Here is a 24,039-nt window from a genome sequence, read left to right on the forward strand (position 1 = left end):
TCAATCCATACAACAGGAATATATGGATTGATATTTGCAACAGCAGGATCTTATATTTACTAACTTCCGTTAAAGAATTGGAAATTGTATGAGGGCAGTTTTTCTGATGCAATAATGATAAATTCAAAGGATGCAAATGATAGTTTTTGAAAATATGAAATGCTTTGAAATATCTTCATTTCAGAACTGTTTGGACGCATCGCATTTAATAACCCTGGATGTGCCAAGCAATTAATAATGCAGATAAAAGGTGCACAAAGAGTCAATATTTCCTAGTTAGGCATCACGCACCTCGAATCTTAAGTAAAATATTAACAGCATAATGTTTACATATGTCTGTTCAAAAAATGTTGAGACTGTGTGAATGAATACTTGATTTTATTGGTTCTCCTTTAACCAAGCTTATCGCCTTCAAAATTGGCTGACGACATTACTCAACTCGCTTCCGACGTATTTCTTAAGGTTTATAATTGTGTATATCAGATAATGTTTACGTTCCACGGGTACCTGAGGGGAATGATAGTATTGGGGTTGACGGAGTGACAGGATGAATGTGCCGAAGTAGATGGAGAGAGAAAGAAAGAAAGAGAGGATAACAGTGTAACATCGGTGGGCGCAATTAATTTGAGCTTTCAGACATTTTCAGCGCGATGCGAAAGTTTTGAATCAGATTTGGATCCTGAAAAGGTTAATACAAGTTAAAGGTATTATAGTAATGTCTTGGCAATTTGGTAAACTAGTATCGGCGTTGTTGTTGGAGCATTATGGTGAAACAGCGCAGAAAGTTGGCGATGATTTATTTAGATGGGGTGCCAAATCTCTTCGCGAACTCACTTCAAGCACTGGATTATCGCCAGGAAAGGTGACAGATGGGTCTTTTTATATTTTACCCTTATTTTTCTGCGTTAATTATTCACCACTCGCGCATACCATTCAATTGGGTATATTGGATGCTGGCCTCCAATAGTAATCTTTGCAAGCCGGGCGAAATCATAATTGCCTTGAGCTATTGCACTACAATTTTAACAGTAACATTTTAAAAAACGTTACAGGTGAGAGAGGCCTTATGTTTGTTAATCCAATTCAATCTGGTTAAATTTGCTGAGGGCCGAAATCCTGACCGACCTGAATACATTTTCAACTGCGAAAGATTACTGTTATTACTTCGTTATCCAAGGTATAGTGAGCATATTGGTCTACAATTTGTAATTTTTGGTTTTATGTGCATTCAAGATGATGGATATATTCCACAGGTATCTGTTCATGATAAAGTCATTATTTGGAGATGAAGAAGAACTCCTAGTGGAGGATTTGCTTCAGTATGGGCAGAAAACGGCGTCTGGAACGTTGTGTAGTGTTATACGAAAACTGAATGAAGCAATGGAAGGTATTTCATTGTTCTAAATAATTTTTTTACTTAACTTATGAGTATTAGAGGTTGCCCTACCCCAAATCTCAATGTTTTTACATGGATAATATGTTTCCCTTTATCGAGTTGGGGTTTTGTTAATCTTAAAATTGGGAAATATCCATACCAATTTCCAAGCAATCTGCGCATTCTGTTTTCCCATGAACAAACTCAAAATATGCTAAAAATGTCTGCCGTTTTCACAATGAAGTTTTTCGACCAGTTACAAACATTAATTTCGTAAACATTGTGAGGTTAATTATGGTACAGTGAGTTGGAAAAGATCAAGACATGAGGTAAAAATGCTTTAATGTTGTAATTAAAAGTTTTCAATCTGAAGATTGGGGAATTAATTGAAATTTAACATTTTATTCCATGTACAGTGATTCCTTAATTTCTATTCAGTTTAATCAGCGCCAAGTTGAATATTTTACCTGTTCCCTTTCAGGAAATAAAAACACAGTCTCATTGCCAAATATGAAGGAAAAATTTGCCTTGCTTGCTAGGAATCGCTTCATTCAGAGATGTCCCTCAGTTACGGAAGCAAGTATTCCCACGTTTGTGATTTCAGAAGCTGAATTGTATTTTGTTCCTGATATCAACTTGAAAAAGATTTCCCAGCAAATCCAAAACAAAGACGAGAAATCTGATAACTTGCTGGATGATCATATTTATTGGAGAGTCAACTTTGATAGATTCCATCAGGAAATGAGGTATATCTTTATGCATTTGTTTTAATTGATTTGGCATCTCTTTCTTCATTTTTAATTATCATTCATGATTTGTATTTTTAAGGTGTGCTTTTGTTGCCCCATCATTGATTTTTTTTAGCATTGCTTTTGCAATGGAAATCATTTATTGATTTTACTTTTCAGGTTGATTATTTTGAGTCATCAATTGATTGGAGAATAGTAGTAGAATATTGCAGTTTAATTTTTTGCCATTTCAGCTGAAAAGTAATCAATCATTCTGTTACTATTATTTTTTGCATTCTGGTAGTATTATCAGGGATACATTTTTTTGCCTTTCATAACAAAACACTACCTGACAGTACAATATATCCTCCTTCAATCCATCATTCTTCCTTCCATCCTTCATTCCATTCAACATGCATGTACTTTTCCTGCCTCTTCCTCCCAGATTTAATGTTCTCCCCTATGTCACAGTCTTCACCTCCCATCACCTGTAAACATCGTCTGCACCTTTCATGTCTTCTTTGGATCTCTGGTGATGATCCCCTCTCCCCCTCCCCCATGCCTAGCCCCCACTTCCTCATCTGTTTCCCTTCCTGTCCATTTCACCTTTTCCATCCTTCTTAACTCCCACATCTCAAAAGCCTCCTGATCTATCCCTATTACTTTGCGTCAATGGTCTAGTTCACACAAAATACAAAACCACATCGGGTATATATTATTATTGTTACTTTTTATTTGCCCAGAGATCACAATGCAAAAATACCAGGTGGATGGTGTACGTACATGATATAAGGCACGTCAAAGAGGAGCAAAGACGCAGGCTCAGTTAAGATACATAAAAGAAATGATGCTCATAGTTACATAAATGTATGGTACAAACCCATGAACATTGGCTGTAACATGCACATGCAATATCAAATTCAGAAGAATCATTGATCATTAACATGAATCAGACCATGGCCAGTGCTAGAAACTAAAAGAATTAAAAACATAATGTAGATGCACGGGAGTGGTAGCAAATTTAATTCATGGAAAATAGGCCTTGATGGAGCATTGTGAGGTTTCCTGGTGATGATTCTAATAGCTTTCTTTTGCATTTTAAAGATGGTTTGAGAAATAGCAGCTGATCCCCAAAATAACTTACTGGTTGGGAATATTGTTGAGATATTCGTCAACCGAGTGGAACATATTGCGCTGTAAATATCTTTTTAATGTATGCCTGAATGCAGCAGTTCCCTTTGTATCCTTGATACCAGGATATTGTAGTAGGGTAGTTTGTTATATAATCTGATGCCCATTTCATTGGGTCCTAATTTCAATGTTTTAGTTCTTATATTCCCATAATGGGAATTACATTATTACACCAGAGGCATTCCTGCCTCTGGTGTAATGATGATGATAGGCAGAGTTAAGAGAATAGTTGCCAATGTTATTTTTTATACATAGAATTAAAAACATAATGTAGATGCACGGGAGTGGTAGTAAATTTAATTCACGGAAAATAGGCCTTGATGGAGCATTGTGAGGTTTCCTGGTGATGATTCTAATAGCTTTCTTTTGCATTTTAAAGATGGTTTGAGAAATAGCAGCTGATCCCCATAATATTATACTGTAGGTTATATTTGAATAAATTTCCCCATAGTACAAATTGAGTAGTACAGTTTTACTTGTAGTTTCATACAGGTGTCTTAATAAGTAGCAAGTTGAACTGAGCTTGTGTTTAAGGGCTTTTACATGAGTATCCCAAGAAATATTTGATCATGGAGGAATACCTAGAAATTTGCATTCTGTCACATGCTCAATTGATTGGTCATTGATTTTTACCAGCAGATCATCTGACACGTTCTTATTGCGTGTAAAGTATAGTATTTTACTTTTATTTACATTTAAGTCTAGAAGGTTGTCTGTACACCACTTGTTTATTGCAAGTGTGACAGACTTAGATTTTTCCACCAGGCTGGGATATGTTTGTGTTGATATTATTACATTAGTGTCGTCAGCGTACAACACTGGTATTGTTCCATCATTATTTGGTGAGCAGTTAGGTAGGTCATTGATGTATATCAGAAAGAGGAGTGGCCCAAGGGTTGAGCCTTGTGGAACACCTTTGTTAACTTGGTATGCTTCGGATGAATATTTTGACCCATCAACTGATAACACAACTTTCTGAGTGCGATTATGAATATAGGACTTCATCCAGTTTAAAGGAATTCCTCTAATTCCTATTCTATTGTGTTTAATTAGTAGTCTCTTGTGGTTTACATTATCGAAAGCCTTTGACTAGTCAAAAAACATTCCAAGAGTTTTGCGTTTAGCATCTAATGAATTAAGTATGCTGTCGATTGCCTGACATATGGCAGTTGTGGTAGACCTTTCAGACCTAAATCCATGCTGAGAATTTGAGAGTGAAAGTATAGGTTTTAATGAGCCTTTTCTTAGCATGCTGACATAATTTTCTTGTCATTAATTCTCTCCTCCTTGTGAAAGCTTTATTGCCTAATGCTTTTTGCCTTCTTATGTCCCTATGACTTTGACCATTTTGGTACAAAGCACTTCTGAGATGCATGAACTTCCACCTGCTCCAGTTCATGACCTCTGATTTACCTTCTTTAAAATCTCTTAAACTTTGTTTTATTTACAGAATTCACATCCGACTCCTATTCACACTGGCTTCCTAATGCGCTTAGCAATGATTGTTTACCCTGTGGCTGACTAGCCAACTACATCTTGAGTTGTGTATAATTTTTGTGTAACAAACCTGATTTTATGGATTCCCTGCAGGCTTTCAATCCTATCATTAGTTCTTCCTGTGCCTCTCTTGCTATATTCTTAATGTATAGATAGATAGAGGTCTTTATTTGGGCGGTCCCTTCTATGAGATGTATAGCTTGTAAGCCACCGGTGATAATGGACACTCTTGCTCCAATTTACTCTTTATTTTCTGCTGTACATTCAATAATGCTACCCAGTTGACTCAATCGCATGAATTCTCAAAATCTAAAGAGCAAATAAATACTTGATTGTATGCCAATTGTCCTCGTCATTAGTGGCTTCATGTGTGGCTTTCCCTGAATGAAAGTTTATACGTGTTGAAGTTTGATGTTTACTTCTACCTCAATAGTGGCATGGCATTTCAGTAGGTAAATTACTTGGTTACTGACTGGTGGGTCATGGGTAATGCTTATGAACACTTCCCCTCCCCCCCCTCCCCCCAAATATAAGCCAAAACTAATTTTCCTGTACCTAATCTTTCTTGTGTCATTTGAAAACCATATGTGGCACAGGTAGAGGAAATTCATCCCAATTGCCCTGAAAATTGAATTTCACATATAAATGGTGTTTGTCTAAAGTCACAGGACTTTCGGTGAATGCAAAGACATTTGATGCAATTCTTTCAGATTGGTGTCAGCCCAATTGTACATGTTCTGTTTATTTGACGTATTCAGTCACATGAAAATGGGCTTCATCATTAAAAAATACAATTGCATCATCAGGAAAAATGTCAAGAAGAGCCTCAAATTTATTCCTCTGAGAACTGAAGTCACGTGCGGAGAGTTCTTGCAAAATTGCCAACTTATAGGAACAGTAATGAAGCTCAAGGTGAGGAATTCGCTCAACGATCAAAAAGTCCAAGGACTGACTCATGCTTGTGCACAGAATGCCGTGGGGATTGCAAGATGGCAGCTCTCACTGCCTCAATGTTCATAGGTGATCTGATGGGCCAAGGGACTCCAGTTCTTCGTCTTATCCCTCTCGCGGTTTGTCTGAATGTATTGACCCAAGGAAGAAATTGATTTCTGACAGGGCCCAACGGAGCTACATTGAAGCAATTTCAAAAGGCTTGCTGGGTTGCAATCACAGAACATCCTGATGAGGGTAAAAAAGAACTTTAGATTTCCACAATAAAGGATTTATTGTGGAAGGGTAAAGTTTTTTTTTCACCCTCATCATGAAGGAATTCCACAAAGTTTAACCTGAAACTGTTATGTTCACAGAACATAACAATTCAAAAAGTAGGCCTTTGTGGCAAACGCAAGCTCCTCACTGTTCCAGCGCATGATGGTGACTGACCGGGCTGGGGTAAAAACTGTAGAACCCCGGCTGTCAAATGAAACCACTCTTACCTAGCTACAACCTCTACAGCCTGATTGGCACACATTTCATAAAAGGAAGTTGTTGCCGCACCCTGTGCTTCATATGTTCTGCATGTACACATTTGCAGGCTGTTTAGTAATCATTATTATCTATTATCGATTTAGACACTTGGGTGACAAAATGAGTAGATATAAAATATGAGGGCCTGAAATGATCTTATCTGCGCCATATAATTTGAACAGAAGAATTAATCACTAATCATTTATGTGCAATTCCTAATAATATGGTGTATGTTAAGAGTGCCTGCCGAAATTTTTATAGTTTTTTTGTCCAAAATATTTAGATAAATGCAAGCTCTTTTGCACGATAAAATACAGTTTTATTAAAAATGATTTAACTTTACCAAAACAATGAGAAATATTGTTATAAACAAATCTGGACTATAAAGCAACCCCTTAGCATTGCATGAATAAGTAAAGTTATTAGTAACAGGCCAGATTTAGAAGGTTTAAGAAATATGCATCATTCAATCCAAGAGAAAGTTCTCATTTACTTTGCTGGAACTGACATTGCCCATAGGTACTTTGTCTAAAAACCAGGATCTGCATACTTGTAATCCCTTCTCCAAAATTTATAATTCATAAAATTTCTTGTCTCAGGCGTAACTTTATGGAATTTGCATAACATATTGAAATGCAATGAAATAATTGACTTTGTAATTCCACACACTTTATTTAAAAACACGACCCAGGTTTCGACGTTGAACGTCATCATCAGGTGGTCCTCATAGAAGCATGCTGGCTATATATAGGATTGTGGGGTTGGTCAGAAAGGGAGGTTGTAGGGATAAAAAGGTTACAATGTAGCTGGGAAGAAAAGAGAATTACATTTTTGACTTAGAAGAGTGGTAGGTCTAGGAGTGGGAGGGATACAAAATTTCGTTGGCAAGATCATCGTTCCAACGGACACATTTCAAAATTTCTAACTGCTCCAAAGCATCGAGCCTTTGACCTTTTTCTTCAAAATGAATAACTTTTGTCACCAAGTCACTGTTGTGGTCACTTTCGATGAGGTGCTTTGCAAAGAGGGATGTTATGTTCTTATTTTTTACGCATGTTTGGTGTTCTTTAATCATTTCTTTAAATTTCTGTCCTGTTTGCCCAATATACTTTGTGCTACAATCTGAGCACTTTAACTCATACACTCCACTCCTCTCGTTTTTGGGGACTGTCTTTAGTGTGAGAGATCAGGTTCCTAAGGCATGAACCTCTGTAAAAGGCACATTTAATTTTTTCTTTAGGAAAACTTTTAATTACTTTTTGAGAAATAGTCCCAAGATATAGTATTATCCACCATTTGGCAGTGGGATCTTTTAAATGTTCGGGGTTGTAAATGTGGCTTAAGGCTATTTTAGTAAGTTTATTCCGGTAAAGTTTATTTATTAGATCTTCTGAATAACCATTGTTTGCTGCTAACGTTTTAATTACATTAAGTTCCTTATTTACATTGAATTTTGACATAGGGATTGCGGTTAAACCGTTTAACCGCTCGTCGAAACCTGGGTCGTGTTTTTTAAATAAAGTGTGTGGAATTACAAAGTCCATTATTTCATTACATTTCAATTTATAATTCATAATAATACCAGAAATCCATTATCTTTTTTGTTCTGCAGAGTAACTTTCCTTGACATGGTGGATGAATGGCATGGATTATGGGTTCTGATGACTCAAAAAAATATTTAGGAATGCAATGGGAAATTGCCTCAATTATTTATCCCAAGAAATAATGATCACATCAATCCTGGAAACTGTAGGACTCGGAAAATTGAAACATGTGTCAGTGCTCAGCGGCTAATTTTTACTCTGTTAATCTAAGTTAAATTTTTTACAGGGACCAGATATTGATATCATCAATAGCCAGAAGAGTTGATGACAATGCAGCTGAACTGATGGGTCACCTATTAAAACTAATGTACCAGAAGACAGATCCGTGGGCCCCTGTTTCCAACCCCATCTCTTTGACAGAGATTCGTGAGGCAATCAGGAAAAGTGTAGGACATCCAACTCTTTTGAAGTTTTTGGATCAGTATGTGAAAGTCTTAGGTAAATATAAATGCACGTAACTTAGGAATCCAAAACATTATTTTCTACAAAAAAGAAATGGTGTTCTGTGTCGAAAGTATGGCTTACATTTATCATTATTTTTATTAATTGCCAGAGTAGTGTAGAAGTGAAAAAGGTTTCACTCATCCATTTGGCACATTTAGGTACAGCTCGAAGAATACCATAAAATCAAAACTTAGTATTTGGGATTATTTTGTTATTTTAAAATTAAATGTTTGTATGTATATATTTACTGATATATAATTATATGTTTATAGGTTAGTATCTATTTACATATTCAATTTCACAGTGATCACTCCTGAAGGTTTTAATGAGTAGGGGCAGAGTTCACCCTGAGCTGAGCCTGTTTTGGCATGTGGCATGTGCACGTACAGGGTATGTATAGAGGGAGAGGGGCAGTTTCTTTCCTTTGCCAAAATTTGCTTCCACATTAAGTTTTAGTTGCCAGAAAATTGTGTGGGTAAAAATTTTATTGGATGAATAATGCCAAAACATCTCTCAGGATTTGAACCTATGACCATAGTTAGCTGAACAATAGGCTACCATGGCCAATGTATCCAGGTATACAGTTTTATTTTCTACCGTTCCACTATAGCAGTGGAAAGGATAAGCAAGATTGTGTGGAAGCATATGGATTCTCCACAACGAAGAAATCAGCAATGTCATCCCAAAACCGAAGGGTGGGATTCCCGATTTCTTTTACGAAGGAGTTTATGAGATCAAGGGCACATGTGGAGAATCCTATTTTGGCCAAACAGGGAGGTCCTTCAGATACTGAATTAAACATCACCAAACGGTCACGTAAAGGAAAAAGTTCCATCCCTTGGCAATTGCTGGGCATGTATAGTTGGAACTAGGGCCCAAAACGAGTTTGACGAGTTAAAAATGCTGGCGTGGGAAAACTGCTATTTTCTAAGGATGATAAGAGAAGTGGTAGAAATAATGAAGAATTTGAAGAATAGCAACCATGAGGACAGTTTCACTCTTAATTTGAAACATGGAGAAAGGGTAATTTGACCTGACCAAGGAACCACCAATCAGGATGCTGAAGGAAAGCCAGGCACAAGCACAACCATTCAGAGCACTCTGGGCCAACCAGTGGCTCCCATAGGTTGCGGAGACAATGCAATGCAAATCATTTAAACCTGACGATGCCACCCGGAGTGATGGCTAAGCTGTTATCCACAAAGCCAACCTACGAAATGGAAATTCCCTGAAAGCAGCATGGAACCTAAACCTAAGAATGTGCTTTGAAAATGGCACCATTTAGTGTCTTAAAGACACTTTTGAAGTCTCTTCCATTCTTCGTGAATATCTGCAAATCTTATAAATATAAAAGAACTTCAGTCCCTGTTTATTCTTGAAATAAGATAAAAGTGGAAGCTTTCTCAAACCCCCAGAGGTCAGGTGACCTCGCCTTTACTCTGAGCCCACTGCCCTGTTGATAGATGCACCCCTCCAGTCTTGTCTCCCCAATTATGTGCCGTGATAATTGATTGCTAATGAGTGCCTACCCATCACATTTTTGCTGTCATTGAACCAATAGGCAATAAGGTTATGTATATTATTTTATGCGTTCGTGTATTTTTGGGTGAAGTAATTCACTGTCAATATGAGGATATGTACAGGGTCCACTGTAAAAGTAATGCACATTCTCTGGGAAAAATGTATTTATTGATTGTACTCATACAAATGATTAAAATTCTTTAAAATACTCTCTCCCCCTGCTAAAAGAATACACTTGCATGGAGACATGTCTGCCATGCCTGGAAGGTACCCTGGAGACTCCTTTCGCCGGGAATCTCTCTCAGGAACGTTAAAATATGCATTTGGGTGTTTTTCTCAGTCTCCCAATGCTTTCCTTTCAGCTCTCTCTTCAGTTGGAGAAACAGCAAAAGTCGTGGGGAGACAATTAGGGACTGTAAGGGGGCTGGGGGACCGCCCTGCAGGTGGTGCTCCGGGCCAGGAAGTTTGGTAATGATGAAGGACGTGTGGCTGGGTGCATTGTCATGGCCAGGCTTGACCATGTTTTTACCATGTTGCAATGTCAATGGACACACTTCACGCAGAGGCACGTCTTTCCACTCAGACTGCTCGGAGCAAACTTGCGACCAACTGCATCGGAAGGGCAAACCCCCTCACCACATTTCCCAACCGGTTTTACCATGCTGCCATGGATAGTCACATCACAATACAATCATTTGCATTACTTTCATAATGGACCATGTATATGCAGTGTAGAGTACATAATTAAATGAGTGATTTTGTTTCCATTTTTTTAGAAGAGGATTCAAGTGATTTTGTAGATAAATCTGGTGATGCTGGTGGTGGTCAGTATTCTGTCAATATGAAGAATGCATTTGTCCAACTGGCCTGGGTCACCATTGAAAACATTGTGGTGGAGAAATTAGGATCCAAAGCAGCCAGAATATTAAGGTAAGTTGTTTATAGCAAATCCCTAACATTTTCATGTATATTTCACTGTGGAAACATTGTAAATGTTGTACAATTAAGTTACTATGTATAACACCCAGTTAAGTATGCAGCAGTAACTAATGCTTGGTGTACTGTTGTGAAATTTGGAATTCAGACACTGAAGGTCAACTTCTACTGAAATTATTAAGATACATAAATGTGCGTTGGGTAAAATTTTCAATAGAATTTTTTGGTATAATTAACCTTGGCACAAAATGTGGTGGCTACAGAAATACATTTGAGTGGTGGCTTCTATATGCATTACCAAAACCATTGGCATGCAGCAAAATCGGATCAAGATGGTCCGGTGGCTATCGTACTGGTTTCCAACCCAGAGGGCCCATATTCAAATCCCGGCGGTGTTGAATATTTTGCAGAAGTATCTCGATCCCTACTTGAGGTGCTTTGTGGAGGGCACTTTGAGTGAGTACGCCGTTCGTCGGATGGGATGTTAAGCTGCGGACCCCTTGGCGCCTTTCGTAAAGAGTAGGCTAATGCCGATGCCGGGTTTCTCTCCACCCTTCATCCTTTCCTGTCCATCCCCTATGGCGCAAATGACCTTAGGTGTCATTCGCCTCCCCTAAATACTACTATTACTATGCTGCAAAAGCTGGCCAATTGTTGTAAAAATGGCTAGAATGGCAAGTTTTTTTGTGCTGAAGAAATCCATTTTGTCATATTTAGCCTTACACTTTTTAAAAATATCTTACTATGAGGGATGTTCGCACAATGTTGAAAATAGGGGTATTAGAAAATATGAAGTGGAAGATTAGGAGAGGAAATTTAGAAATTTAAGGGCTTTGCGAGATGAGGTGAAATGGTAGCAGGGATTACTGGAGTGATAGTGCCTAATATGCATATGGTTTAGGGGAAGAGATCCAGTGAGGTGTGACAGTAGTATTGGGCTGAGAGGTGAGAAGAAGCATAGTTAACAGAAAAGGAAAGTGATAGAATATTATTGACAGAAGGAAGTACTGACCTATTGAACTTGGTGGTCATTCAGGTCCACATTCCAGTGGGAGGAAGGAAGGAATAGGGTATGCAATCAATGAAGGGATTCAATTGAGGGTGTCCCAGGGAGGAAAAATTTAGTAGCTATGAGAATTGGAATTATGTGATTTCAGATAATACTTAGTGCTAGCAATGTGTAATGTCATAGTCAAGGGAAGGGTGAAAAAGAGGAGAAGAATGAGGAAATGGAATGGCAAATGGCAGTGAATAGACAGGGACGAGGAAACCATGGTCTGCTGATGAAATTATTAGGAAAATACATGAGAGAAGGAAATAGTGGGATGTAAACATAACGAATTGGGGAGAAGGAAGTACAAAGAGTTGAGTAATAAACTGAGCCCAAAAACTAATAGGGCAAAAGAAGCATGGTGGAGGGTGCAATGAGAGGATATGTTGAGTTTTTTTGGACATCCAAAATGGATGCTCTCTACAGGAATGTGGCAGCACTGTCACTAAGTAAGAAGGTAAAATCCATCCAAGCAACCAAAGATCAAACATCTGGTAGTTAATTAATTGAACCAGGAACGATTTAAGGGAGATGGAAAGTGAAAGCATAAAGGATCAATATTGTATAGAAATTTGGTCACTAAGGCATCACAGAAAGGGAATATGATGTAGATGAGGGTAAATTAGGTCCAGGCATATTTGATTGTGAGATAGAAAGGGTGTTAAGAGAATGGGAATCAAGTAAGGCCATGGTGGTAGATGACATTCCAGAGGATCTACGAAAGAGTTTAAGAAAATGTGGGAGGAATAATTTTTATAGGCTAATTTGGAGCATTTATGAGGGAAGAATTTGGCAAGTAGATTTCTGCATATCAGTGTCCTGTTTCCATTCTAAAAAGGGGAAATGTAGTTGAATGTGAGGACAATGCATAGAACAATGAGTTTGATTTTACACACAGCTAAACTGGTGCTTAGGATCATCAATGAGAGGATTGAGAGGAAGGCAAAAGATTACTAGAATGGGAACAGTTGTAAGTGCATAGTGCAGGCCTCCTCACTTCTGAGGGTAAGTAGCTGGAAGATCTGAAGGTGAAGTACTCATCTCTGCTGAAGACATGGAGGAACTCACGATAGACCCAACAATCGGTAGGGCACATCAGCTTGTAACTGTTGCTAGGAGAAAGTAATAAAAGGTAAAAAAGAACATGAGTTGGGGCAATCTAATGTGATCAGTGGATTTTGAAGCAGGTTACATTTCATCCACAAGATAATAATGGTCCCACTTCGGCATCTCAATCATCTGGGTATCAAGTTTTAATTTGTATAATCCAATTTTATTGAATTCTATTGTGACCATATTTTGTGATAATGACAATCCAGGTTTGAGTCATTTGGCTGTTGTTGATTTCAGTGTCCCCAAAATGTTTTTAATCAACCGTTTTCCATCTGGGTTCTCTTTTTAGCTGACCTGGGTATTCAAGTCATAGCCCCGAGAATTAAGGAATAAACAATAAGCTTCTTGGGAAAAATTGATAAATTGCAAAAGGCATTTAAAATTGAAATATGATATAGTTCATGAAATCAAGAGAACATACACGTGTCTTAATTCATTGCAAAATGAGTGACTCATATAAGCCTTTGCTGATTAGGTTTCATGCAACTACTGTTGATTCCTGGTAAATGAATGTAAAGGGAAAGAATTTAATTTTGAACTAGGAAATATTTGTCCTGTTTCCTAAAATTGAAAGTAAGTACTCACACTACTAACGTATACCTTGCTGCCAAGTCCAGAGTAACACCTCTACTTATTGAGAGGCATTAGCGTAACATTTTTTTGCATTTTCTTTGTGTTCATTTTTCATTTTAATATCTTTGTAGGTTGGTTAAAATAAAAAAGTACATTGAGCAAGATCAAATATTACAGCTATGCATGATACCATCAAAGGAGTGCAAGCTACTCTTGTATCAGCTATCTCAAGAGAACTTTTTGCAGCTACGGGAGCTGAGGAAAACACTTTCCAATACAGGACCAAATAAAACTTTTTACCTTTATCATGTGGATCTGGAACAGGTGACTGCATTTCATATCATTCTAGTTGTTATCTTTCGATCCTTTATCCTTTTTTGTTGAGTGGAACTCTTAAAAGAAAATTTAGTATTGTTCAAGCATTGAATACCTCTCCATGAAAGTTTTTACTGTCTGTATCAGCTCCAAAGTTGCGTATCAAAGATGTCCTATGACTGAACAGTGCTACCAAGCAATAAATCAATGAACAACCTTTATAAATACTGTACCAGTTGTTAATTCATTCATGGGACATGAAGATTGGTTCATAAAAGCTGTCCAGTCATTATTATGTAATATTAGCACTGAGAGCTTTTTCACCTCTTCTCTCTCTCTTCATTTGGCTTACACATCCGTCCGTCTGGCACTTCCTCACCAGATCCCTCCCTCCTTCTGTCACATCCCTATCAAATGCATTATCCCTCCGTAATTGTACCTTTTCTTCATTACAATGCATGTAGACTTTTGACTCTTATATTCTTTTTCATAATTGCCATATTTCCCAGCACATAACACGCACCCTGAATTTTCAGGTTAGAATTTTTGAAAAATACTTGAAACAGACAGGAAAGGATCAAAGTAGTTTGATGCTAACACTCAATGTGAAGAAAAGTGAAATGTTCCATTAAAAAATAAGCAGCTGCACAGATGTCGACGTTTATTCATTGTAGAATCCATAGGAATTTGTAATCACTGGGCTGAAATGCCTTTCAGCTGCCTCGGTGTCCTGGAGCATAATTTATGAGTTCAAGTTTAAATGCAATACTGTACGGCAATCCTCTCTCTTTTCAGATCCCTCAAGAGGTTATTATCATTTTAACTTTTTATGCCATGCTTAGTTTCTATTATTGTTTTGATATTATTGAAGTGTGTAAAAAGTACCCATTTTCCATGCCTTTACGAGGGCGGTTGAAGAAGTACCCATGTTTGACAACTAAGGGTGTCCCTGAGGAAAGTTTATGTTATCATCTTGTGCTGCCATCTATCAAATGACAGTGAAACAAATTTCAGGCTGATTTAAAGGTTAGTTTGGATTTGGCAGCCATTCGAGTAGGTCATGTTTCGTGATTTATGATAAGATGGAAAAGAGCAGTATCGTTCGGTAATTCGCTTTTGGTTTTTGGATGGGAAGAGATGAAAGGAGATAAAAGCAAAGTTGGATGCTGTTTATGGGGACACTTCGCCATCTGTGACCACAGTTAGATATTGGTTTAACGAATTAAAACGTGGGCGAACATCTGTTTTTGATGCGGAGCGACCAGGACGCCCGGTAGACGTGGTTACCGAGGAAATCATTCAAAAAGTCCACGCCATGATTCTTGCTGATCGAAAAACAAAAGTGCGCAAAGTAGCAGAGGCCATGGGTGTGTGGACCAGCACGGCAATTAATATTTTACATGATAAGTTGGCGATGAAAAAATTGTCGGCCCGATGGGTGCCGCGATTACTCATGGTGGACAACAAGCTGATCCAGCTGTCAACTTGCCAAACTGCATGAACTACATTATGAAATGCTGCCGCACCCCCCTTATTCACCCGATCTGGCTCCCTGCAACTTTTTCTTATTCCCTAACATGAAGAAATGACTCGCGGGGAAAAATTTTAGCTCAAACAAGGAAGTTATCGCCGAGACAGAGGCGTATTTTGGAGAGTTCGACAAATACTATTTTTTGGAGGGGTTAAAAAAATGGCCAGAACGTTGGGAGAAGTGTATATATCTAAAAGGCAACTGTGTTGAAAAATAAAAAAAAATATTTTTGAAAAAATAGTTTCATTTCTAACACGGGTACTTATTAAACTGCCCTCGTACAATGCACTCTCATACTACTTGAGGTTGAGTGCCTGTAGGCTCAGAGTTCATTGGGAAAGAGACAATGTACCCGTATTAGCAGAGGGGCGGCACCACCGTTAGTCCAATGCATATTAAGTTTTGCAACAGCAACCCATGTGAGGCGTAACTAATGCTCTACATTCTATAAATTTATGATTTATTTGAGTCTTTATTTTGGAAGTTCTTTCAACAAAATATTAAAACCATCTTGCGTACTACTGACTGAAAACAGTGATATTATCAAAATTTGCAATCAAGGAGACCATGTTCTATGCCTGATGTGGGCGAAAATACTTATTAGTAAGTATTATAATATTTTACGGGGGTCTTCTTATGCATCATATGGAGTCATTGGAAGGCAGTGACAATCATTGGTGCCCAAGACTTGAGGAAATTATTCCATAGGACTGCGTGCATCGAAATCCCTGGAAAACAGTATTTTGACTAACCTGGACCACACCTGGCCCCAGTAAGTCAGATTTGTGAGAAGCAGGCTGATTGTAAAGCACATTTTGCACTGAAAAAGTGCGTCTTATGGGCCAGGAAATATGATGCCTACTCCTTGCTCACTCTGTTCATTTGGGATCTAAGATCTGCTTGCAACTCCAAGTAACACCTTTGTAAGGCCTCCTCCTTCCCTTACCTGCTTTGCCAGTGGTCCACACTGAGTTTCTCATGTATGCTTACTTTTTTGTGACCATATCTTGTTTGAGCACAGGAATTAGCTGAAGACATTGCCCCGTTTTTACATATTGTTTTTCTAAAATCGATAGAAGAAGGCTCAGTGCCTCGCGACTGGAAGCTAGCCCATATAACAACATCTATAAAGGCGGCGATAAGGATAAACCAACCAATTACCGACCCATTTCTTTAACATCGATCTCTTGTAAAATATTGGAACACATTATTGTCACTAACATTATGAGATTTCTTGATAGTAGGAAAATACTAATCCACAAACAGCACGGATTTAGGAAAAGCAGATCTTGCGAAACACATCTTGGTCTCTTCATTCACGATATACTTAGATCGGGAGAAAACAACACACAAGTCGATGCAGTATTCCTGGATTTCAAAAAAGCCTCCGGCAAAGTCCCACACCATAAACTGTTACATAAACTTAAATACTATGGAATCAATGAGAAAATTATTAATTGGATTAGAGACTTCTTGTCAAATCGCAAACAAAAAGTAGTCATAGATGGGTTGTGCTCAACGGATAGATAATGTAACTTCGGGTGTCCCCCACGGAAGTGTAATAGGGCCTCTTCTGTTCTTAATATACATTAATGACTTAAGCACACACGTTGGTAGCAATCTGAGGTTATTTGCTGAAGACTCAGTGGTATACAGGGAAATAAGGAGCCAACTAGATCGCGAGCTACTCTCTAGAGACTTAGACAATATCTCGGAATGGTGCAATAAATGGGGATTAACACTTAATATAGAGAGATGCGCAGGGTTAAAATTTTGGAACAAAGGAAGCGAGGAACAGGATATGAACTACAAAATAGAGGGTTCACTACTGACTACGGCCGATCAAGTTAAATATTTGGGGGTTGTTCTAACACCACGCCTTTCATGGGGAGCATATATCAGGACAGTATGCGGATCAGCTTTAAAGTAACTCGGTGTCATTAAACGGGAGGTGGGGAACTGTAATGAGAAAGTTGAAGAGAGGTGTTATTTTGATCTAGTTAGACCTCATTTGGAATATGCCGCAAGTATTTGGGATCCTTGGGAGAAAATTTGGCGAAAAGAATTAGATAAAGTCTAGAGAAAATCTGCTAGATTCGTTAAAAATTGTTATGATAAGAACACAAGTGTGACAGATCTCTTAGGGGATTTAGGCAGGGAACAACTTTAAGTGTGGAGAGAACAAGCGAGGCTTAGACTTTTAGAAAGGTTCAGAACAAACGAGTTTAACTATGACACTGAAGGAATTATAATGGCCCCACACTACATAGGTAGATCAGACCACAAAGATAAACTAAGGGAGATACATTCCAGAACAGATAGGTACAAACACTCATTCTTTCCCCGAAATATCAGAAATCATAATAGAAAGAAACCGAAGACTCTTTAGAAATATTAAAAACATTGAATTTACAAGTCGGAGCAAAATTAAACATTGCAAAGCTGTTAGGTATACTTTCAGGTGCATGTATACGTCAGTGATAGTTTGAGTGTTTGCATATGTGTGGGGTGTAAGTGTTCTTGCATGAATGCATGCCATGTTTTTTTGTGAATGTAGGAATTTGTGGTTCTTGCATGTGGTTTATTTTCCTTTCTAAATTACGGGTGGTGTCCTAACACCCCCCGCCACACGCCCTTGCCGGGTATTAAGTAGATGTAGATGTGTTTCCCCCCAGGGAACACCCTCAAGTATTTCCTCTCAATGAGTGTATACCCTGTCTTTTGTCTTCAACCGTATGATTACCTGTTGGAATGTAATCCTGAATAAGGACCCAGTTCGATGGTTCACCATTTATTTCACTCACCTGCTCTTTGTTTACTATGCTTCTTCCTTTGGTCCAATTCTATTGCCATCCCTGTTGAATACAACAGCTCAATTCCCTCCACTCTTTATTACTCAATAACTCTTCCTCCAGTAATCCCTGCTATCCTATTGTCTCATGTTGCACTGCCAGTTCATCTTTAAATTCTACAGATAATATTCTATCAGTCTCTGTGTTTATTTTGCTCATGAACAGTACTCTTTCTCGTAATTGTGTCTATCATTATGCCCCAGGGTAAGTAATTAAGGTTGGCTTACTGTTGCCTTCCTTAATTGTGTTTTTAATGTGACACCATCTCTGAAATATCCGCACAGTGAGGTCAAATTCCTTTGCAGCCTACCTCCTGAGGTACTGTGATGACTACCTTTCGTCTGGCTCCTAACTTTCGACCTATCTCGCATGGGTGAACCTACCAGGAGCATGCGTCATAGTTGCTCCCACCAGTGCAGCTCTAGGGGTCATCGCACCCCCCAAGCCTTTCCACCACGTCAATGTTGTAGTCCATTGGCAGAGCTTGACCTTAAAATTACTCTTAATAATTTCAATGGGAGGAAGAGGATTTAAATTTGCTTCTGCTGGAATCTTATTATGTTCTCACTGGGCTGGTTTTGTTTTTCCACTTTGTGTGGGACCCTGAAGTTCCTTCGTGGAAGTCACAAATGAATAAATAATGTCTCCTGTCATTTTGCATATAACCAAAAAAATCTTTATGTTTTCTCTCTTTTACTACAACTATCTAGCCAGTGTTTTCACCTAGAAAGGGAGAGTATTAGCTTAGTAATTATTTACCCACTTCATCATTATCACTCTGATGGAAGGTGCTAGTTAACGGGGCAATATTTTCGACTGTATTTGTGTTCTCCATTACAGGTTGTCCGCATGACTCTTGAAATGTGTTTTAAGGCACTGTTTAATGCTTCAGTTAGGAGAAGGTCAAAAAGAAGTGATAATAAGAGGTTGATTGAGAAGCAACAAAGGATTGAGTCCATTGCTCTGAACTTGAAAGAGAGAGGAGCTTCTGAAGATCAGTTGACTGAGGTAAAGTTGATTACATCCGATTGGTTTGTGTGTAGTGACCCAGCTGTCCATCTTTTTCCATGAAAATGTTTTGAGAAGAGTCTTGGAGGGGTTTGCTGTTGTATTCAAAATGATAGCATTTTCAGAAATATTGGAAGAGCCTTATTTGGAGCACTTTCAATGCCTATGCAATGAACCCTGCATCATGTTTACAGACTCCTCAAAAACATGTGACAGTTTTTTATGATTTTTAATCTTTGGCTTGGCATAAGCATTTTATCATCAGAAAAACTCTCTTCTAATATAGATGTGCTGCAAAGTGCCATTCAGGTAAAATTGTATCCTATTATCCTATAGTGAAAAATGAAATTAATGTTGTTGAATTTGATATTGGATAAAGAAATGAATGAAATGAAGATGAGATAGCTGGGTCTGAAACTCCCACGGCTGTTGAGAGTTGCAGACCCTCAACAACCAATGTAGACTGCCTGAGCCGATGTGAAATTTGAAGATTGAACAGTTAACTAGATGACATAGATGTGAATGATAGTTCCATGCCACATTGATCCAAATTTAAAATAGCCCTGAGTATCAGATGGTTTGAATTTTTGAGGTGTGGTTATAGGGAAAAAATTAATTTAATGCATGAGATAATAGGATGTACAAAAATGTTGGCTGAAAGCAATTTATATTTATTTTATATAAACAGTATTACATTTAGGTGATTTCCACATTTTTCGGGCTGCGTCCACGTATGTCGTTTAAATGTACAACAGTTTCGCCAGCTATCCTGCTGGCGTCCTCAGGTCAAGGATGAAAAGAAGCTTGTTGTCCCGTCTTATATAGGGAAAATCCGGCGCCAATACCGGGAAATTTCTTCGGCCAATCAGGGAACGTCCTCATATTTTCGCGGAATAATTCTTATCCACACACTGTGGAGTGGATATCCATCCTCTTTGTTAAAATTTTCTGGCCTTTTAACGATTTCAATGGCCTCTCTGATTATTCTCTGGAAGTATTTTTCTTCTTTCGCTATTATTTTAGCGTCGTCGAACAGAATAGAGTGTCGGGGTTCACTCCAGGCGTGCTCAGCGATGGCCGATGCTCTAAACTGTTTGGCCTTGGTTGCCCTCTGGTGTTCACTCATGCGTGTTTTCAGCGCTCTGCATGTTTCAGCGATGTACCATTTGCCACAGGATTGGTTTACCGTAATACCAAAATCACTAATCATTGTGGTATGGCAATTAATTTTCAGTGTTATGAGAAACAAATTTGAACTTTTCCTCAGATTTATTGTAATGTATAACGCGTTTCAGTTCATCGAACCATCTTCAGGTACAAGACCAGATTCAGCATATTCATACATCATATTTATTCCCGTTTGAGGAAGAGGGGGGGGGGGAAGAAAAGAGTGAGGAGTAAGGTAGGTGGGGACAAAGAGAGTCATTTTGGAAAAGAAAACACTCCTGCTAGATGGGTGTCTTGACTCTTGATGCAGGATCACAAATGCATCAGAATGGAAATTTTGGAACAATGTTCGATCCGTTTTAAGAGCATTAGGCAAGATTTTCTGCACCTATTTGTGGCCACAGATGAAACTTGGGTCCGCTACTATTCCCCAGAGACAAAACAGCTGTCAAAGCAGTGGAAACATGTTTATTCACCAGCATCAAAGAAAGCATAGGCAATATGGTCAGCCGTAAAAGTGACGGCTTAAGTTTTCTGGGATGCGAAAGGGAATCTGCTGATAGATTATCGTCCCAGTGGTCGAAAAATTACAGGACAATGATGCACCAACCTCCTGAACCAACTTCAGCAACAGATACACGAAAAATGCCAGGTTTGGCCAGGATGAAAGTCATATTTCATCAAAGCCCACACACAAGTGTCATTGCCAAGTACAGCAAAGTTACAAATTGTTGGCGCACACCCGCCTTATTTGGCTTTATCAGATTTCCATCTCCTTCCCAAGTTCAAACATGTCCTTGATGGATGGAGATTCTTTTCTAACAAAGAACTAACATCCGAAGTAGACAGGTATTTTGGAGGCCTGAAGGAATCACTTTTTGAGATGCGATCAGGACATTGGAACATCACTGGACCAAGTGCATTAATGTACACTGAGACTACATTGAACAATACACAATTTTCACTGAGGTACAGGTAAGTCATTTATTTCTACTCCATTCCAAGAAATTTTCAAATTACCCTTGTAGTTATGGGGAATTGGAATGCAACGATAGGCAAAGAAAGAGATGGTAGTGAGGGAGAGGACTTCAATTGAATGAATAAGAATATGAATAAGAAATGATCACAGGGAGAAAGCAAAAGAGTTCTGCTGGAGACGGGGGTTAGTCCTTTCTAACTCGTGGTTTAGACACCATAAAAGTCATACATAAATGCAAGGGCATATGTGGAAAATGCCCAGGAATCCTGGAGGATATGTTACACGATCATTATCAGAAATAAGATGGGCATGTTGAATGGAATGAAGTGCGTTGAATTGAAGAGGAACTTATTGTAGTGTCAGATGTCAGCTTGTGTCATTGAGTGAAGTTACAAAATATAGGATTGTAAATTTGTGTCCATCCAAAATGACCTTAGATGCTAGTTTACCAAACAATCATATTCTGGTCAATTCAACATGTGAACTTTCTTGATTAGAGCAAGATAGTGAGGTGGACGTGATCCTGCTTGGTTAATGTACTTCCTTTGGAACATGTTGGCATATTGATTTACATAGTCCAGCATCAATACTGACTAGTAATACCAATAAGTGATTTGCTCCAACTGATGTTCATCCAACGTATGAAAACTTGTGTGATCTTTTGAGCAATTTGTATAAAGTTTAATGGTATGTACCCAAGCCATTTGTTTTCTGGAAGTGCTTTGAGGCTCTTCAAGTTTACATTAAAATTAAGATCAATCACAATACTTTTAATGGTTCATGCCTATGGCACTATGTGTTTAACAATGTCAGCCAATCAGGGAATCCTTCAATCTTTTCCTGGATTCGCCAATGAGAAGTTTCCAACCGCATAATTTACCAGCATTGTTTTATCTAATTATATTATCCCAGAAAAGGGTAAATTCTCTGCTAAACAACTTAAAAGATGAGCATGAGCCATCTTTTGGATCATGTCACAATAGTGCATATGATTGCTCCCATTTTCATTCCCTATTCTGCATTTCTCCAAGTTCAATTCTCATGTTCTTATGCTGTGTGAACTGACCTTTGCATTGCTGCTCTTTAGTCATGAACTAAGTGACTGGAATTGCTGGTCTGCAATGTGTATGGCGTGTAACAGTGTATGTTTTCCTTTGTCTCCATTCTAAAAAAAATGTTTCCATTTCAGATTGAGGATATGTTGACCCCACCTGAGCGGACTGTCTTGGAAAAGGTCCGTCGGACAATGAACAAATTGACTGAAGCAGAATTACAAATTGATGAAACAGTTTTTGTGTTACAGTTATTTCTCATGTATAAGCTTGATAAAATATGAGACACCATGTGCATCTAATTAATAAAATTTTCATCTTCTTTTGTATCATTAAATATTATAATCATAGCTTTGTTCTATACAAGACAAGTTTTACTTCATTGTAATTTGACGAACATTTTAGTGATAGAGAACTATATTAGAACTTATTGAGAAAACATTCATTAACTCTATGAAAAGTTTAAATGTTTAACCTCCCAGTCCTTGATTTACAAGTATCAGGTTCATTAAAAACTAAGTAAATTTTCAAATAATAAACAACAAAATAATAACACTTTCAGGTATCATTTGCAACCAAGGGATTAGCTGCTTGTACTTATAGTTAGGAAAGGTACTTTGTCAGAAATGACAGACATTGTGGAATGTGCAGGGCTGATTTTTTTGTGTGATTTGATCCACATTAACATTTAAATTTCCTGTGGTACATTATGGCCCACTTTCTAGAGTACAGGAAACTTGTTTAACTGGGATGCTAAAAAAATTATTCCTACCTTGAAGGATCATGAAAATAAAATGCATTTAGAGAAAAGGCCCTTGAAAAATAGTACACAATAGCCTGAGCTATGTATATCATAGTTTTGTAGTAGTAGTTTTTAGGGGAGGCGACCGACAGCTGAGGTCATTTGCGCCATAGGGGATGGACAGGAAAGGATGAAGGGAGGAGAGAAACCCGGCGTCGGCATTAGCCTACTCTTTACGAAAGGCGCCAAGGGGTCCGCAGCTTAACATCCCATCCGACGGATGGCGTACTCACTCAAAGTGCCCTCCACAAAGCACCTCAAGTAGGGATCGAGATACCTCTGAAAAGTATTTAACACTGCCAGGATTTGAACCTGCGCCCTCTGGGTGGGAAGCCAGTGCGTTAGCCCCCACACCATCTCGATCCCCTCATAGTTTCGTTTAGTCAGCATTCTTTACATCCATCATCTTGCTTCAACAACCATATTTCCTCATTGTACAAAACATTAGTGAATTCCCTCCTTGTGAAAGCTTCTTTCCCTAGTGCAATTCTTCTCCTTATGTCCCTAATACTCAGACCATTTTGGTCGAGAACCCTTCCAAGATAGTGAACTCTTCCACCAGCTCTAGTTTATGATCTCCTCTTTTAATATTTCATTTAGACTTCCTATTTCTTGAAAACCGCATTGTCTTGTGTTGTTTACCTTTACTCTCATCCCACATCTATCACACAGACTTTCCAATGCCCTGAGCAACCCCTTGGTCAACTGACAAACTAAAGCTTGATTATCTGTAAACCTAATTGATTAATTTTATGATTTCCCCACTGACTTTCATTCCAATCACCAACCTCTTATTTATGTATTCCCATACCTCTTCAAATATTTCCTCCACA

General features: G+C 38.3%; 1 protein-coding gene across 2 annotated transcripts; it reads left to right on the forward strand.

The window, feature by feature from the left end:
- Positions 1–623: 623 nt before the first annotated feature.
- On the forward strand, positions 624–22,754 carry Polr3C (RNA polymerase III subunit C). Of its 2 annotated transcripts, none has more exons than XM_071591453.1 (9): positions 624–862; positions 1,053–1,177; positions 1,254–1,387; positions 1,980–2,121; positions 8,089–8,300; positions 10,604–10,757; positions 13,632–13,824; positions 19,039–19,206; positions 22,542–22,754. In XM_071591453.1, exons 1-9 carry the CDS (start codon positions 716–718, stop codon positions 22,686–22,688), a joined length of 1,422 nt encoding a protein of 473 aa, XP_071447554.1. In that variant the 5' UTR covers positions 624–715; the 3' UTR covers positions 22,689–22,754. The 2 variants fall into 2 exon arrangements, with proteins under 2 accessions (XP_071447554.1, XP_071447553.1); XM_071591452.1 differs by having other exon boundaries at positions 1,857–2,121; positions 22,542–22,753.
- The last annotated feature ends 1,285 nt before the right edge of the window (positions 22,755–24,039 follow it).

This window comes from Hetaerina americana, unplaced genomic scaffold (assembly GCF_022747635.1).
Source record: "Hetaerina americana unplaced genomic scaffold, ioHetAmer1.1.p SCAF_47, whole genome shotgun sequence".
NCBI classification, from domain to species: domain Eukaryota; kingdom Metazoa; phylum Arthropoda; class Insecta; order Odonata; family Calopterygidae; genus Hetaerina; species Hetaerina americana.